The following is a 19,962-nucleotide window of genomic DNA, read 5'->3' as shown; positions in this document are numbered from 1 at the left end:
GGCGGGAAATCGCGGATTTTTGCGTTTTTTGGAAAATCGGGGTGCGTTTTTTGGCCTCCAAAATCGCGTATTCTTAGCAGGCCTACTATAGTTGCACCCAACGCTCTGCAGGGTCTATTGTTCTATTGTTTCCGATTAGAGCGCTGACATATTGGAAAATGTTGCCAATCAATATTCATGAGAGTGTACATTCAACGTCCAGTTTTCGAAATTGGGTGACTTGTGTTTGGTAGGTGTGAAATACATCTGACTGGGCGTTTTAATTACGTAACGAATAAAGGCATTGACATCATCGAATGGCTGCCCAGTGCTGTTATGTGTTTAGTTATTATATAGGCCTAATAATTATTATTAAATGTATTCATCATTCCTTTCTTTTCCCTTCTCTGTACTTATTCTTTCCTAGGCCTACACTTTATCACTCCCTCCCTTGTCCCCTCTCACCCTCCCTCTCTCATTCCCATCATTTTCCTTATATTTCTATTTATCTACTTGTCTTTATTATATCTTTTTATTTCCCCCTTCCTCCAGCCCTCTCTCATCATTCTCCATATCCCCTCATCCTCCCCTCCCAAGACTTCTCACAGAGGTGAATCTGCCCATCCCCAACCCCCTCCTCTCTTTGGGTACGCCACTATTTCTATACCAATCTCCTTCTTAAAATAAAATTAAATGGAAATTTCTTAAAAACAACCTTTATAGGCCTATACTTACACTTAGCGATTACCATTATAGTGTAATATAGATATATGGACTGGACATGGCAGCCTTCATACATTCTAATGTGTAATCGACCAGCAAGAGCATTCATTTATTTTAATGAAACGCCTAACGTCAGGTGGGTGGTAAAGATGATTGCATCGACAGCTAAAGCCTCCTTTTGACTTCAGACCCACACAAGCACACATTTGGGATACGTGAGTACAATGGTACCACTTTACACATGACTGCCATTACACATGACTGTAGTGTGGTCACTTACAATTACATGTATTGATACTCGCCTCAGTCGCCTGTTGTGTAGAGCGTTAATATGATGCCGAATCAGTGACCAATTTAATGGCGGAACCCCTTTATTCGAAACAATGGTACCACTTTTATGAATAGCCTGTCGCAACTTCTAATCGGCATCAAACGAACAAAAGATTATATCTATTGCGACTCTATTTCTATTTAAAAGCTCTTTGGTTGCACCAAACCCAAAATTACGAAAACTTGAACGCCCTTCTTCTTCTTCCTTATAAGTGCCTCCCTCATATGTATGAGTATTGTCGCACTGCGTACAGACAAGCTGTACTTATTTTTTTACTCTGGAACCTAAAGTAGATGAGTGTATTTTGAAGTACAGTCAACATGACCGGGATGATCCCCCGCTCTTTTCGAATAGCCTGTGACGTTCTTTAACGTGCACACTACATTAATGTGAGAAAATAGGCATGTACACGGGACCGACAGCTTAAAGTGCCCTCCGAAGCACTAAGCAAGTAGAGTGAAGTGTCTTGCTCAAGGACACAAAGAGCCGGACCTGGGATTCGAACCCTTGACCCTTGGAGCTCCTTGGGTTCACAGTCCTATGCCTTAACCGCTAGGCCACTCAGTGCTGCAATTTTGCGCGAAATTGGTTGATCCCCCACCTGAAATTCACTTGGCTCCCCCCACACCGACACCGCCTGGCTAATAATTATTTGGTGGAGCAGAGACACTAAAATGAATACACGGGATCGATACACGTGAATTGCTATGCACGATTTTGATATCAGACGAAAATCTCAAGTTCCGATACTGGGTTAGAAATTGATGAATATCTCCCGCAAATGAATTTTTCTCAAGAAACCAGATGTGGTCTCATACACTTGAAAAGACGTGTTGAACAGATATGATAGTCGCTAGAATGCGCTTTGAAAATTGGCCGTGCGCTTTGAACTCAAAATTTGACCATTTTATATTGCGTTGGTCCTACAGCGTGCAGCGTGTAGTACAGCAGCACTCATAGCATAGGGCAGTATAAAAGTCGATGACCATTGAACTCAATGGGGTATACAAGCTTATTCACGCACAACCAAGATCGATTACCCGGCTATTGTGAGTAGCCTTTAGTCGAATAATCAGACCCAGAACAAAATATTAATTTCTGACATAATCTTGTACTGGGTCTGAACTGTTTCCATATGAAATCTTGATGGCAAATTGGACAATAGAAGCACATGGTTCTACGTGACAGCTTTTTAATCCCTATTCAGGTTACGTGAATCACGCTATTGTGGACCATCCTTCTGATACTTGAGTGTTTGGACACGCGGAACAGGTTTTTGTCTACCTCTCTGTTTGTAAACAAACCAGGAGGTCGAAATCGTCCTCCTCGCCGAATACGAAAGTCAGCGTAATAGTACGGCACTAAGTAGCCTTAGTTATGTCCCTCGACTAACTATTAGTTTTAAAGAGCTTTAAAGGTTTGAACCAAATGGCTAATCGTGGCTGTGGATTAAACCTGTCTGTCTGTCTGTCTGTCTTGGCGATTCCTGTGTGATTCCTGCCATGAAGATATACTGTCGATGACACTGTGCCTCCTGCCCCCACCCTAAAAAAATTCCTGGCGCCGCCACTGCCCCTCCTTTAATAATTCTCCACCCCGGGGACAATTTCTCTGGCTCACGGATCTGGCGATTGTTTACTCTAGAACTATCATGGTTTACTTTTACCAGTTCATCTATGCTTTTACCATCACCGCGTGGCGGCGTTTTTGTATGCAAGCTGGTTTTAGCAGGAATTACGGAAAGCTTCGGTGACAAACAAAATCGAAGCAATTCATGAAGGATTTTGCTTTACAATTTCTGCTGACAGTGACAGCTGTTAACCACCGTTAGTATAAGTAGAATATTATATAAGTTCATGAGCTCTTGATGCATATTATTGAATTTCCTGAGTATTGCATAGTAAACACTAAACAAGTGCAGTAAAGACTTCCATCTGTACTGTAGTGTAGTGCAGTTCATGAGTTCATGAGTTTAAGCTTACTCGACTCTCGAAATTAATTGAATAGCTCTAGTGAGCTTGCAATTTAAGTTTCCAAACGTACGTATCGTATGCCTGTGCATGTATTTACAACTGGGATTCACGCTGTGTGTTAATAGCCTAGTATACAAATATTGACTGCTATGACTGAGCAGTGATGAAGGGCATGGTTAAAATTATAGGCCCAACTTGATCTCAAAACCATGACATAGTCATGGTTTTGAAATGACCGCGGGCCTATAATTTTAACCATGCCCCGAATAAAAAGCAGTCAATATTTGTTTTATATACCAAAATCTTAAGATTCTTGTCATCTGTTTGGTTAAAAGCAGCGGATTTTGGGAAGAGAAATTAATAGTTTCAATGCGTACGGCACACAGATTACAATCTGCGATTTCTGCGTAATTATTATAGCGCGTGAAAACATTAACGCGTGCGTAATATCATTTTACGCTAGGAAAAATGCGCAATTTGATTGTGACTAGTGTTGGCCGATCCAACCCAAGATCGGATCTGCCGATCTCCGATCTGAAAATTAGCAGATCGGGCCGATCCGATCCCGATTCAGATTCCTTAAATGTTATTTTACAACCAGTACAAGTTCATTCATGTCGGGCCCCAGTAATGTTAACGGTCAAAGCTTAATTCCCCAAACCTGTAACTATGTAATATGATGACCGTTTTTAGAGGTTTTTCATGTCAATATCAACCCAAATAAAATACCATTTTACACCCCAAGTCCCAGCGTTACTCACTCAGTGCCTCCGATTGTCGGAAGTTTAATCATTAATCCATTAAATGATGTACCATAAATGCGGTTTAAGTAGTTCTATGCCACTAGTTTTAATATTGACAATGTGGCGACCGTCTATAAATAAATGATCGCAAGCATGCTCAGTTATGACTTAAGAGCTAATGGAATTCCCCGTATGTTACTGGAGGGGGTAGGTATATTGGGCAATTCACAGATCCCTTCAGCCGAATGATGGCAGGCTTTTTGGAAAATATTAGTCTTTGCCCGCGAGCGTGCAAGTTCAATTGATAAATACAACAGCAAGGTTTGCGGTATGTGCAAAAGGTTACAGATGTCAAACAGCAACAAGTCATGACGACAAAAGCGCAAGCACAAGACAGTGAGACACGTGATTGTTTGTTTACATTTTAATTCGGTCTATCAAAGGGTGGATACATACATAAAATACAGTATGAAACGACAATACGACATGATTCTTGCGGTGGTAACAACGTTTTTTGGAAATATATTGGCATTAAAATAGTAGTAATGTTACATAAGAAAGTAATGGTAAGCTTAAAGAATTGTTGTGTACTTTTATTACTGTCAAGTTCAGAGATCGGTAAGCTAGATTGGCAGCTGATAGCTCATCTGCCGATTCAGATTCAAGGCCGATGCAGTCCATATCGGCACCGATCTCCGATTTACAGATCGGTATCGGCCAACATTAATTGTGACGCACTTGACCGGTCCATAGTTCATTTCCATGGACTGGTCCATAGTTCATTTTGCGGGTATAGTTAATTAAATGACTGCACTTTCAACCAATCAGATGACAGGAATCTATATATGAGGTATATAATAGAGATTATACGTTTTCCATATTTCATTTGCATGGATGGTAATTTTTTTGCGAGCTCGCCACGATTCTGGCGAGTAGATTTCTTGCAATATTTGGCTTACCGTATTTCGTCGAATAAACGCCCCCGGGGGCGTTACATTTTCCCAAGGGGGGCGTTTATTAGAAGTCATTTTTAGCACGAAAATTCCCGTTAAAATCATTAGGTAGGCTTAAAAGTCACGCTAAAATGACGAACTATGACCTTTTGACACTGACTTTTGGTTCACTTCCGGGTTCGGATGCAGATGTTCGCCATTTATTGCTGCTACTCCCATGTGAGCAACTTGGTAAGCTTACTACACAAGATAGCCAGGGTTGTCACTAGACTGAATTTAGTGCCGGCTAAATTTCCATGATATTTGTCCAAAATACTCTCATGGGTCACTTTCCAGCTGTTTTTAAGGGTAAAAAGTACAATTTCTCTACTTCAGTGCGGTTGGCAAGTCCTCATATTCCCTTGAGTGCGGTTGGTCTGCCTGAGTGCTGGTTACTACCGACCGGCACCGACCAGTGTAGTGACAACCCTGAAGATAGCATGGAAATATCGAAATTTTTGAAACATCTTGGTTGAAAAAAGTGGTGGGGGGCGTTTATTTGAGGGGGGGGCGACTATTTGACGAAATACGGTATTTACCATCCAATTTATATCCTTCAATGTACCTGTATATCTTTAGCATATCCAGCGTGGTCAAAAAAAGTTTTTCAGGTTTCTGATCGTCACGATGAAACACTTTTAAGGACACAATTTTTCAGTTTTCCCAGTCATTTTGTTTACTTGTTGTTATCGACATGACCCGGAAGTAACAGATTAGTCTCGACCCCAGAGTGCAATGTGGCTGTATCGCGAACATGACTTGACGACAGAAACCGGCTGTAAATGAGGTGGGTCATCTTGTGACTTGCATCAATTGTTTCATTACCAAACACGCTTGTCGGACATAGGGGGGTCGATGGCTTGGAAATTATCTTTTAAGTATCAGAAATTCCAAGTTTAAGTTACTTGGATTAATACATTGAATAAGACAACGATGATTTGGAGATCAGATATGTGAGTACCAATTTCATATGATTGACTGAATTGCAAAAAAAAATTGTTGAAATGTTTGAGCTGTGCAAAACGTTAAGTGTGTAAATCCCATTGACACACAAAATGGCATAAGCCAGTCTCTGTACAAACGGCGTACACGAGACTGGCAAGCGTGCCTATATGTTTGGAAATCACAAGCTAATAATATGTAGGTATGAAAGATGAATTTAAATTTGCCATCAAACCACATCATCAAATTACAGCCCTTGAGTAAAGAAAGCCAAAACTGAAAACCGTTTTGTCAAAGATTGACTTTCATCAAAAAGATTCAACTAACAAAACAGCATTTCGGTGGTGTTTCTAGATCTTAAAACAGTGATAGTCTCATGATGATAGCAGCTTTTCTATGTGGAACTGCTATCAAAATCCCTCTAAAATTCCATGTGCAATTATCTCATCACAATATTAAATCATATATTTGGGTAAAGTGAAGTATAGACAACATATTTAGGTTTCCTTGGCCAATCTTTTTTTTTTATGTTAGTCAGCTGAAAAATAATACTTGTTATGTAAATATGTATTGTGTTTGGGGCCTGGTTTGGGCCAATTTGGCTGACTAGCAAATGTGTTAACTGAGAGGTTTGCCTTTCATACCTATAATATGTATGTATCTGATAATTAGAGAATAAAGGTATTGTTTTTAGCCGCAGGAGTGCATCTATCGTCTCATATAACATGGGCGACATCATTATTTTAAGTTTTACGCCAAAAATAATGATGTCGCCTGTGGTATATGAGACGATAGATGCATGACAACGTTAAAAACAATACCTTTATTCTCATTCTTAAACACTTCAATTCAAATAAAATATCATAAATCCTACATTTTGCAAGGAATTACCTAGGGCTTAAAATCGATCAGTCCCGTTGTTGCTGTGCGCCTCCGATTGGTCCAAATAGCGTAGTACGCCGATCGCGTCGACGCCTTTGCGTGCCGTCCCATGTGATATCGTGTCATATCACACGGGTAAAGCTGGGTAAGAACCAATAGATTGCAGGAACGTTCTCAAGTGTTTAAGAATGATATAATGTACTCTCACTCAGTACGTGTATCGCCATTTTCATTTTGTGTGTCAATGCAATGGGATTGTACACTACTTTGTTTTGCTACACCCATCGAATTTGTGTCATCGGCCCTCAAAATTCTATTATTAGGTAAAATAGATGGAAACAAGGCAGACGATATGCATGATAAGAATATGTTTAATGGTGGATGCTAGTCTCGTTACTATGTGTAATGAAAGTTGGGGGTGCTATACAAACAGTGTGCATGTACATAATACTACATCACCTTTCTGAGCGTTGATTAGTTGCTGGAGACGCTGCTCGCTTGCTGGTAGAGTATTAAACACATTCTCTGCGAAAGCTTCAACTTCAGCAATCAGTGCATTGTCAGCATCTGATGGGTTTTCTGTTGGTGCATGTGAGAGTGAATCCGCAATGATCTGCTGCTTTCCAGGTACGTTCTGGACTCTGGGGCTGAATCGCATCATCCTGAGTCGGAAGCGCTGTATGCGTGGTGGCATTTTGGCAAGTTCCTTTGAACTCAGGAGTGGTACTAGTGGTTTGTGGTCAGTCTCGAGTGTGAAGTCTAACCCAAGGACGTAGTCTGAAAACTTCTCACAGGCCCATGTTGCTGCGAGAGCTTCTTTCTCGATTACTGCATACCGTTGCTCCGTCTCACTTAAGGTTCGGGAAGCATAACACACTGGACGGCGTTTACCATCGTCCTGTATTTGCAGGAGTACCGCACCGATTCCTGTTGCAGATGCATCTGCTGCGACAATGGTTGGACGTTGTGCGTCATAATGTGCAAGAACCTTGGTAGACACCAGAATGTCTTTCACTTTTTGGAATGATCTTTGCTGATCTTGTCCCCAGTACCAGGCTGTGTCCTTACGTAGTAACTGTCTCATTGGTTCAGTGATCTCTGCTAATGCTGGAATGAACTTTCCCAGTTGGTTCACCATCCCCATGAATCTCTGAAGTTCAGTTAGGTTGGTTGGGACTGGAAACTCAGCAATTGCATGAGTTTTCTCAGAGTCTGCATGAAGTCCTGAAGAGTCTATTATGTGGCCTAAGAACCGGATAGACTGTTTGTTGAACTCACACTTGTTGTTGAGTGTGAGCCCAGCTGCTTCTAAGCGTTGCAATACTGTACGCACCTGTTTATTGTGCTCTTCCTGTGTTGCACTATGTATCAGAATGTCATCCATATGACAGATCACTCCATCTAACCCTTCAAGGACATCTGACATCATCCTTTGGAAGATTTCTGGAGCACTACTGATGCCAAAGCGGAAGTCTATTGAAACAATACCGACCGAGCGGTGTGATGAAAGTTGTAAGAAGGCGAGATTTCGCATCTAGGGGAATTTGCCAAAAGCCGCTATTGGCGTCCAATTTGGTGAAGAATTTGCTTCTACTCTGTCCCAGTATGGCGAGTGAAGCATCAACAGACTCCATAGGGTGGATTTTCCGTTTTACGCTTTTGTTAAGCGCGGTAAGATCAACACACACCCGAACAGCACCACTTGATTTTGGGACACACACCATCCCGGAGTACCACTCCGTTGGTGTATTTACTGGTGAAATCACCTCTTTCACCATATTTCCAATCTCCGTTTTTACTTTTTGGAGTAATGGATGTGGGACCTTCCTTGGTGTGTATAGGCAAACAGGTTTGCTGTTTTCACTAAGAGAGACATGGTATGTATACTTATCCTGGACTTTCCCAAGACCTTGGAAGAGGTTTGGAAATTCTTCCTGAAAGTTTGATGACTCCGAACCAATTTCATTGACACTTAAGCCCAACAGATGACAGGCCTTTCTGCCAAGCAGGGAACATTCCTGATTTTTCAACACATACACTTCTTCAGTAAGCTTATTACTGCCATACCAACAATTGGAGGTTTCATACGGCTAGGCCCGTAGAGTATTTTAGAAGTGTGTACAAGTTTCATTTGTCTAACCCAAGGTAAGTGATTACCGACAACAGTGACTTTGGCACCAGAATCCAGTTTAAAGTGTGTACTATTGTTATTTACCATAACATCCTCAGACCAATATTGATCCTCGTCCTCAGCGGACTGATCACAACTATCCCAAATTTCACCAAGGAAGGGAGTGTCGGTATCACCATCCGACGGTATATCCTCAATGACCTCATAGAAATCATGGAAATCCAGATCATCAATTTCCCGGACATAAGCACTTGTGTTGCCCCCACGACATACTGCTGAGTAATGGCCAGGTTTGCTACATTTGTTGCATATTACATTTTTGGCTGGGCAATCACGCCTGTTGTAGCGTTCCTTGCCACACCACTGACACCCTGACCCTGACTGACTAGGATTTTGGAATTTGGACCTATATCTACTATGTGACTGCGAGGAAGTTCCTGAATTTGGTCTATTTTGAGTTGCATTCGCAGCAGCAGGGTACCCTTTTTGCGGACATGCACGGGCTTGCTTGCATGCTTTACATAATTTATCGTAGCAGCGCTCGAGCTTGTTGCAGCTCCACGGATCAGATCTTTATTTTGCTTTTGTGACTCAAATTGTCTACAAATTTGAACAGCTTGATCTAAAGTGAGTTTTGCTTTGCCTTGCAAACGGTCAGAAAGAGCATCACTCGCTACTCCCGCTACAATTCTGTCTCTTATTAGTTCTTCTTGCAAGCCACCATACTCACAAAATTCTGCTAACTTGTACAGATCTTGTATGAATGTATCAACAGGTTCATGTTATGATTGTCTCCGGGTGTTAAATTTTGCCCGTTCAACAACAGTGTTCCTTCGAACTTGGTAGTATTGATCCAAGGCTGTAACCACCTCCTTATACGATGATTTTTCTTCGTCAATGTCCTTTAAAGTGGCCAGTATATCATCTGCCACATCACCCATAGAGTATAGCAAAGTGCTAACTTGTTCTCGTTCGAGTTTGTTTGCCAGACCTGATGCATGTCTGTACGCCGTAACCATTTAGTCCAAAGATCGGACTGTTTTGGCCCTGTAGCACCCTCAAATCGCTCTGGCAGATGTAGATTTGGGTTGGTAGTGTCGGCTGGATTTCCGTCCGGTTGTGGCATGATGATAATGGGTCGAAATAACCGCTGCCACCATCTATTATTAGGTAAAATAGATGGAAACAAGGCAGACGATATGCATGACAAGAATATGTTTAATGGCGGATGCTAGTCTCGTTACTATGTGTAATGAATGTTGGGGGTGCTATACAAACAGTGTGCACGTACATAATACTACAAAAATGACTGTAGAAACCCAATCGATTCATGTAACGTGTTGCGTAGCTCAAACATTTCAACAAATTTCATTTAGTCAATGTATATATGAAATGAGCATACCGGTAGCCTGTGGTCCTTGGTACTTACACCTCCATCACTACAATTTCTGCTGGCATTTGTATTTGTATATATGCTCTGGGTCATGCCATATATTAGTTATGAAATTTGGGTGATGGGAAAAAAGTTTGTGAAGCCCTGTCATACACTATACATTGGTTTGTAAAAATTCTATCAATTTTGAGTAGGTGTGTTTTTAGGTAGTCGTAGTAAATAATTGATTTGCATGTGAAGTTAATCGCACAGTGTGTACAGCCATACATCCAATTGAAAGGGAGATTTGAAAGCTAGATTTGTCAGCACACTTGCAGAATAAAAAAAAAAAAGCCCTGACACCATTACCAAACTTTATATAAGGTGAACCAAAGAATAAAAGGAAGATACTCTAGCCACTACATGCAATGCAGGGCTCAAATTTTAGGGAGGCCAGTTTTGGCCTTGGTGCTTCAGATTTTTGGTAACTTCCAAGGCATTCTTCATCACTTTGTCTTTGCCCAGTGGCCTTGAAAATGAGTGCCCCCCAAAAAATAAATATGTTCTCATTTCTATTTTGTCATAGGGATTGATGAATAAGTAGAAAAGCTAAGATAACCCAATCACTGAAAGTAGAGCATCATGGCTGAATATGGAGCACATCTAACATCAGCAGCAACAGTAGATGAAGATCGACCATCGTTCTTTGAAGTGTTAGCTCAAGAAAGTCTCATGTCCACACTCAGACCTGCCTTGAAACACATTGTCAGAGTAAGTAGATTACCCGCTACAGATTATGTTCAAAGTCTTTGGCTATAGCAGCTTGAAGTGCCCATCTCTTTTCCTTGGCGTTTGACCCAGACTCCCCTGAATTAAGTTATTATGGCAGGGGTTGCCACTTAATACAGCAAATCTGTTTTTTTATTACCAACACTGCATATGTGACCATCCATCTCAAACCGCTCGTAAAGTCGGCAAATTGTATTTCGAGTTACTGTGTAGAATGTGCATTAAGGTTGTATTCATATTTACCTAATGTTTGTCCTACATGTTTCTCATTTCAGTGTTAGTCAAACGCCAATCTTTAATCCTATTGTTGAAGAGGATAATAAGCTTATACTTATGTATAGAGTTAGTGAATAGCTTTAGTCTTTGTTTAACTAACAATCAACAATGAGAGGACATTCCTGAACCTTGTTGACTTGGGGATGATTTGAAATGACCGCCAATTATGACAATTTGATATGTAATACCAGCGATGTGGAAAAAGAGAAATAATGTAGGACCAAAATATTTGTACCCTTTTACTGAAGGAGCAAAGTTTAACAAGCCATAACTCCGCTTCTGGATATTGTTTGAAGTCAAATGATATATCATTGTAAACCTTATGATATATATTTTCTAAATATGGAAGAAAACAAAATTGACCAAGGGCCGACTTTACGAGCGTTTCGATGTGGACGGTCACATAGCTGGTACCTAGTTTTACACCTGGGTGGAGAGAGAAAATAAGAGGTCAGTGTACATCATGATAGCAGCACTGCAGGGGTTAACTTTTGAACCTGCTACTTTCCAATCATAAATCAAGTGCCTGTGCAGCTGCGCCACAATGTCCTCATTATAAGCGTAATGAGGTATTTTATACTCCGATCAGCTCGTAATAGGTGGGAGTGGGATTCATAACATAGTGTATTGATATGGAATGGCGTACACGCAGCACCTACGCGAACTGCACTTTGCATATTGTGTAAACTGACACACACTTTTGTGATTATATACAGGCGTAAGTTGGAACTTTATTGACTCGCGCAGTAACGAAAACCAAATAATTCTCAACTATTACGAGCTGATCATAGTATAATATATTTTTGTTGGACATTTTATATTGATTTACACATTTACACTTTTACAGGTATTAGCAGAAACAAATCCACAACATTTTGGTTGGACGTTTAGGTACGCAGAAGAGTTATACACATTCATTGATTTAGTATTGCAGCATCATTTCCTCAGGACCACAAGTAAGTTAACTGTTTGCTAGCTATCCACTTGAGGCGTTTGTCCTTAATGTTTATCGAATGCTTGGGGCAAAAAAATGAACTGCTAAGGCTGCATGGAACACAAAAATGTAAACTGCTTTTGCTTAACCTCAGCAGTTAACCTTTTTGTGCTATAATTACATGCAGCCTTATAGCAGTTAATGTGTGCTCCAAGCATACAGGGTGTATCAAAATTAAGTATACAGTTCGAAAAATGAAGTTAGATTAAAAATTACGAGGTATTTGATCAAAATACTTTAGTTGACAGCTGAATCAACATCTTCTCCTCCCACAACTGTAAAATCACTGGTGTGTGACCATTAAAATGGACTCAGTGGCTATTTATGTGAGCCGAATAAAAATGCAGTCAATTAAAATCAAAGCAATATGAAAATCACATGTTTAACCACTTTCATTACAGTAAATAACAGTCTTTGTCTTCCACATGCCAACCAGAGCATGGCCCACACTGACTTCCACAGGTGATAAATTACAGTGAAACGATCGGTCTATAAATGCTCCACCATCAGCTGAAGTCACAAAAATTACTCTACACGCAGGAAGCGATTGGTATTGGTATCTCATTGGCTAAAAACCCGGCTAAAAACTAATCGCTGTAGCTCAGCGATTATGTATGAGTTGTCTTTCAAAATATCAATGCCGTTATTGATTATTCTAGTATTGCTGAATGTCAGACAATAAAACTTCTATTGACACAGTTTCTATAGAATCGAATCGCATTCCTTTGAATTGAAATGAATGTGACCAACTAATGTACTTCCATAATAGATAGGCCTACATGTATGGCGGTGTATATAATAAAATCTCTATTCCTTGAAAATATAATGTTATAATTTTTATTTGAATAAACCATATTTTTAGGCTTGCACATGAATATGTGTGTTGAAAGAGTGTGCAACCTTAACTCTGAGTATTGAACCGCTTGTTCAAGTCTTGAAAACAAAAACAGACCAAAATAAAATCGAATTTCCATGAGTTAAAAACGTTAAACAGGGTTATAAGCATGCCCGGAGCATGCGTGGAATAGAAATGTTCTGTATAAATGGTACACAGGTGGTGTTCGTAAAAGTACAGGTGGAGTGTTATACTTTGCCTGAAGTGCTTGGCCTTTATCTCGAAACCATAAAATCACGGCGGAACAAAATCACTATACCGTGCTGTTGATTCGCCCTACTATCATGGCAATTTCTGACACCAAGATATAGGGATGATGACGCTGTGTGGCCACCATTCCTTTGTATGCAGACATCAGCTCTCCTCAACATGGCATTCACATCACGTGTTATGAGAGGTCTGTCCTGCCTGGGGATGTCAACTGTGCAATAATGTGTCTGTGGAGTTCATCAAGGTCTGCAGGAGGACTTGTGAAAACCCACAAGAAGAAATCCAGAGATCTTGGGGGCCATTCCACTTGGTGCTTTAAATCAATCACACAATTGCCAAACCATTCTGCAAAGCGTTCTGTCAATTACTGTAAAGAAAGTGGTGAAATTGTGATTTACAAGTTATTTTAGTTGACTTCAGGCAACTGCATTTATACTCGGCTCACACAAATAGCTACTGAGTCCTTATTAATGGTCACATGTCATTGATTTTACAGTTGTGGGAGGACATTCAGCTATCAACTTAAGTATTTTGACCAAACACCTATGATCTACAATGTAGTGTCATTTTTTAGGACCTGAGTCAAATAAACAAATAAAGTAGCTCATATTCCAAAATGGCAGCCATAGTAACACACATTTGATGAACTCAATTACTGAAGCCTGGTTAAATTTGGTTAGGTCAAATTTGGACAGATAATTTTATTTACATTTACAGCTAATTTGCATACTGTAACTAACATATAATCCCAGTGCGACCACTTTTGTGACTCAATTAACTGTAACAGATGCAGAGCATTTGATTTATATGTAGCTTTTTTTTCCATAATTCAGACTAGTGGAATATGTTATTATTTTTTTCTCCAGGTGCTTCCTTTGCAGAAAATTTTTATGGTTTAAAAAGAGTTCCAACAAAGTTGGGGGAAAGTTTGGATACAGCCAGTGGATTGCCACATAAGGAACATATAAAGTCATTACTCCTGCTGGTAAGTATGCAAAAGGGAGAAATCTGTGATATGTTAGCAGTATCAGACCAGGGATCCATTTCACTAAACTTTATTTTTACAAAGCTTTGTAAGTCTTGAAACCATTCATAGTTCCATTTGACTAAACTTACTTATGAACTGTACCCATCGTAAGTAATAAGGATTTACTACAGGAACCATTCGTAAAGTTCCGAATACCCAATACTAGATGTAACTTTACTAATGGTTACTCGAGTAAGGAAGGGTTAAAAGTTTAATGAAATGGACCCCTGGGGTCCGTAACCCAAGCAACCCACATTGCAGGGCATAATTAAGTGTCAGTATTTTGCATAGCAAAATTGTGACAAAGTTTTATTTGTAGGCCTATAGCAATAATTATGTATAGCAATGACATATGTTTGTGTGATTGCATAGCAATTTGGCTAGATTGTGTAGCAAAATGTGATGCGATACCGGTTATATGCCCTGACCATTTGTAAGTTACAAATGCCTTTTGGAATATTATCGTAATTATGTGCTGAAATGTTTAAAAAATAATGATTTTGTGAAAAAAATACAATTTAATCAATGCCATGACTACTGGTAAATATGCTTTGTATTCCCAGTTTGTATTCACTTGGATACTGTACTACATCATTAGTGCTTTTGTTGCAGTAAAGGCTTTCATGGAAATTTGCACCCAAAAGTGCTGATTCCAAAATTAATACAATACTATTACCATTAATAAAGTGTCAAATCCTGGTATTTAATACTTCACACTACCCCTGTAAGAACAACATGACCAGCAGTCAATATGATATAGTGCCCTCTATTTTGCTCATGCTATATACCTGTACTCACTCAATTTGCTCACTTGGAATATGGCACTGGACTCTTGTACATGCTTGTCCGTGTTTATTACAATATATGATATAGTTGTGTGTTTGGATGTGGGGGAATTTCGCATATTTACACATTATATACCAACTGTCGAACCTCATGCAACTGTGGAGCTCCATGGTTGAGTTCAAAAATTTAGACAGTATGGGTAAATTGGGTATATTACCTCTCATTTTTTGACCTCCACAGTAAGTCAGTTATGCACTTGTTTGTGTAAAACTCAACAGTAAGAATGTGGGTGATGAAACTTCTGCGGTTGAAAACTTCACACATGGGGTTTATACAATGGGGTGCTCCTATACGTAATATCTTGTGGGACTAATTATACTTTCTGAGTATGCCTTATGGAGACACACAGCCTTGTGGAGACACAAAAAATTGTTCCATAAGTGAAAATTCTCCACAGGACATTAAAAATTGCTGTAAAGTGTTGTAGCAATCATCATCAGGTGGGCGCTTTTAGGGGCATGGGAGGTTAATGGAACCAATACAGTATCGAGTTCCCATATGGGGGTGCGGGTGGGGGTGTGTGTGCGGGTGTGGAGGGTGGTTAGTGTTTTATCTTTCAATACTAGCACTAGAGTAATAAAACATTGTTTCCAAAGAGTCATCACATATTTTATGAAATACTGCCCTCAGCAGAGAATGAGTGGGAATTAGAAGTCCATTACCATTACCAGGTAGTTGAATGTGTGAACATTGAAACAGATTTGAATACTATTTTTGGCTTGCTATATTTTAGCAGAATTTAGTTTGGCAACAAATTCCTAATGTATTTAGTGAGCACAGAATACAATCTTGAAATTATTTTTTCTTCATAAAACCTACATTCTTGTTTGGGAATTAAAACACACACTACTCTGCTTAATTAAATACTATAGTCAGAATTCCAATTGAAGGAACGCAGCTTTCAACAGCTGTACTCAATCCAACCGCGATCGTATATTGCGTACTTCAAACTACAATGCGAACGCATGACCTTGGATACAGTATTAACCAATCACAAGACTGTTGCCAGGGTTGGATTCACTTCCGCATCACTCGCGCACAGTCACACACAATGGCGTACATCACGCAGTGTACGCAAAAATCATTAGGTATGTCAGGCTGTGTTCATTCAATCAGAATTTCTACTATAAGTATGAAGTTTGACAGTTGCTATAGGAATGCATAACATTGTATTAAAATTGGAAAAAAAATTATTCTGAGACAAGGCGATCCAAAAAAACTGTTCTACAAGCCCAACCGACCCAGATTTGGGGGATATTTTTAGCTCTATGAAATTAAAAACAGCTGCTTTGATTTTGATCTGACTTGGCAAGTCTGCTTGCCAGTAGAACAGGTTAATTTTCTCATTGAGAAAGCATAGAGAATTTCAACATTTTTAGTTTAAAATAAAAATGATCTACTTATAGTGTTTTAACTAGTGTTTTAACACTATACAGTCTATAATATCGAATTGATTAATTAGAATTAAACAATTCATTGATGTTAGCACTGGGTAGTAGCCATTCTTGCCAGTAGACAGGAAGTCTAGAAAGTTGATCTCAACGCTGTAGGTGGTCTTTCTGTGCTTTTGAATGGGACAGTAGAAACCTTGGCCAATTTTTAGACCAAAATTTTTGATTTTTCAGACTTTTTTCTAAGTTTGTGAGAGCATAACAAGACTATCCGTCGATGGATTTTTATTTCCGTCAGTAAATATTTTTTAAATTAGGTTTTTCATAACATATTAAAAAGCCAGAGACCCCTGCTGTATAATAAATTAGCTAGGTAAGTTTTGAGTAACCTTGGTGAAAATTATCAAGAAAGTGCCTTATTTGTGTGTGTACGGTCCATCACCTGTCACTTGGTAGTCTTGTAACATGTCTATATAATGGCGCTGCCCATGACCACTCGATGAATTGTTTAATTCGAATTAATCAATTCGATGTTATAGACTGCTATAAGTAGATCATTTTTATGACACTTGATAAACTACTTTTTAGCAGCTGCTCACAGATGTAAGCATGTAACACTTAAAGGGGCATTTCGTGATCCACAGCCTCATCCCCCCACTTTTCTCAAAAAAAGTTGAGATTTTTATATCACTAGAAACCTCTGGCTACATAACGTTTATGTACAAAATATTTCTTGCAGATTAATTCGTTTTGCAAAGATATCGTGAAATTTGAATTTCGTTCTGGTGCACCAGAACGAAATTACAACGCATTGTCTATGGAGCAGTGTAATACACATAATCATGCATAACTCGCAAACGCAAAATCGGAATCAACTGAAATTTTGGGAATAGGCTTTTTTCGTGGATATGTACTGAAAAATGTCATAAAAAGAGGATGCTAGGATCACAAAATCCTCCTTTAATCATAATTCCAGCAGAGAAATTTTAATCAAGAAATTTTAATAGTTTTAGGTGATTTATGGTAAAATGTAATCAGATTGAGGCTAAAAATAGATGTAAGCTGTAAAACCATCCAGGGTAGGGGGACTAGTGTACTATTATGTGAATAGGCCAATAAAAAAGTGTTGGTTTGCCCTTTGCAACCGACCTAAAAATCACAAAAACCTTGAGTTGCTTTTTTTTTTTGAAGCTCATCAAATTTCATAATTTTGCAAGGTTTTCTCTCCTAAAAGTGTAGTAATAATTTCTTAAGAAATATTTTGAGTGTACAATCAACTTAAAATACAATCAGAACACCACATCAGGTACTCAATAGCTTTAGTTACATTGTAAGATGTGGCTTGACTTTCCATATGTGTGAAAATGTTGGAAGTGATACAAAAAATTAAAAAGGAAAAAATGGTCAGCCACTGACCCTCCAAACAATTTTTTATTGGCCAAACAAACAATTTTTTATTGGCCTTTTATTACTATCATGAAGCTTCTCTTCCTGGAACATGCCCAACCTAATTTCCAACCTAAAACACTGATCTTCTTCATATGAAAATCCCAACCCTAATCACTGACTATCCTTGAAATGTTCTTGAAAAGGGAACCCTTTTTCCTAAACACTGTTTTGGATAACAGATTTTGTTAATCTGTACAAGTATGTAAAATTCAGGGATTATAAGCCAAGAAAAAGGAAAAATATTGCCGTATTGGCACACTTTTACCAAACAATGCATGCAATATTATGTGAAACACATACTCCTGAATGTATCTCACCCTTCTGTCCTCTCCCCATCTTTCAATGTTGGAGGGTCTCTGCCACAGACCTGTGCCAAGAAGTTTTTGTTCATGTTTGAATGGGGGCCAGTGAGTTACTAAAAGACAGCCAAAGTGTGGCAACCTTTTTCCCCATCATTCTAGCTTGCTTATAAATTATTAATGAAATACACAGAAATAAAGAGATTATTTTATTTTCCTGTACATGGCTGATTAACATAAGCCAAAATATTCAATATAATACTTTTCCTGGGGCTCTACCTTGCCCCACTTCTACATCTTAGTTAAAATTTCATAAAAAATTCCCTCAAATTCGCTGATGAAATTTAATTTAATTCTTAAATTCTTAAATCAGCATGTGGGAGTTAGTTAATCAACTAGCTAGATTTGTGGAATTGGATTTCATGTTTCTTTTATGATATTTTGAAATAAAATTGAATTTCTACATGTTAAAATTTCTTGTTATTGAAAGATGTAATAAAACTGTTCATCTGGGCTATTCCAGTTGAGATTCACACCCCCTATGGAAGACATGACCTTAATCTCCCTCAAAGGGAGTGTGAATTTCAAATGGGAGTTTGAGTGACTCCATTTGAAATCTACACCCCCTGTGTTGGAGATTAAGGCTATGTCAGGGGGCGTATGGATTTCAACTGGAATAGCCAGTGTGAATCACAGGTAGTACATTGAAACACAGAAGCAGGTTATATCTGAAACAGATGTTGGTAATTGTCGTTTTGATTTGAACAAATGTGCCGTTAGGCTGTAATTCAGTAAGACAACTACTTATCCACCTTTGTTTTATTGAATTTCTATGTACAATACAAAAATTGGGGCGCTTCCTTGAAATATGCTTGACAATATTGTATTTCACCCCTTTTTCAATTTGTATGAAAAAACCACCTTGGGATAACTTCATTGAGGTGGGCCATTATATTGTTTCAACGTTTTTTGTTGAAAATAGGTATCTGGCTATCTGCAACTTGATCCCTTAGAATTGTAAAGTATTATTAACTATATGAGAACTACCTGCCGATTGGCCAAAAAGAAGTTTTCATTATCAATTGGACCAATCAGCAATATTGTTAGAATAATTTTACCGCACAAAAAATTGAGGTGAAGCTCCATTCTGATTGGTGATTTAAGTGAAGATATACTGTAATTAGCCAATCAGAGGCAATGTTAGATTGGCAGGTATAAACAAACAATAAACAATAAACGGAATTTATATAGCGCCTTAGCATAAGTATGAACAAAGCGCTTTACAATGATCTTAAAAGTACAACTTACACTCTACATCTTAGGCTACAATAAAATGTACAACTTAATTAAAAATAAAAAACTTAGTTTGGAAATAAATGGGTTTTCAGATTAGATTTAAAAGTAGTGCTCAGGGGGTTAAACAGCTATATACCAATCTTGGCAAGCATACACACATCGCTTATTTTGCATTCGCATGTGAATGAGGAACTCAGTGGATTCGCATACGCATGTCATATAGGCCTATATCTTGCGTTTACTGGCATGAATGAGGACAAAGTTAATTTTGACCAATTTATGCACAGGAGTGTCAAAATGATACTCTTAAGTTGATGTAAATTGCATCCAAACATAATTTTAGGGTTGTTCTCTTTAAGATTGACAATATAAAGTATTGTTTGAGACCCAGCCATTTATCTATTGCCTGGTAGACACAGCAG

The 19,962-nt window shown here is 38.8% G+C and overlaps 1 protein-coding gene across 1 annotated transcript in view; it reads left to right on the top strand.

Annotated features, from left to right (window-relative positions):
- Nucleotides 1–2,778: 2,778 nt before the first annotated feature.
- Nucleotides 2,779–19,962, top strand: part of LOC140136188 (peroxisome assembly protein 12-like) — a 231,436-nt gene continuing 214,252 nt past the window's right edge. The window contains exons 1-4 of the mRNA XM_072157897.1: nucleotides 2,779–2,859; nucleotides 10,655–10,839; nucleotides 11,981–12,089; nucleotides 14,099–14,217. Of these exons, the coding sequence (XP_072013998.1) occupies nucleotides 10,711–10,839; nucleotides 11,981–12,089; nucleotides 14,099–14,217 (357 nt within the window). The 5' untranslated portion in view covers nucleotides 2,779–2,859; nucleotides 10,655–10,710. The remainder of the gene's footprint in view (nucleotides 2,860–10,654; nucleotides 10,840–11,980; nucleotides 12,090–14,098; nucleotides 14,218–19,962) is intronic.

Source organism: Amphiura filiformis, chromosome 16, assembly GCF_039555335.1.
Source record: "Amphiura filiformis chromosome 16, Afil_fr2py, whole genome shotgun sequence".
Classification (NCBI taxonomy): Eukaryota; Metazoa; Echinodermata; class Ophiuroidea; order Amphilepidida; family Amphiuridae; genus Amphiura; species Amphiura filiformis.
The sequence above is the reverse complement of the archived record's forward strand: the minus strand, read 5'-3'. Positions and strand labels throughout refer to the sequence as shown.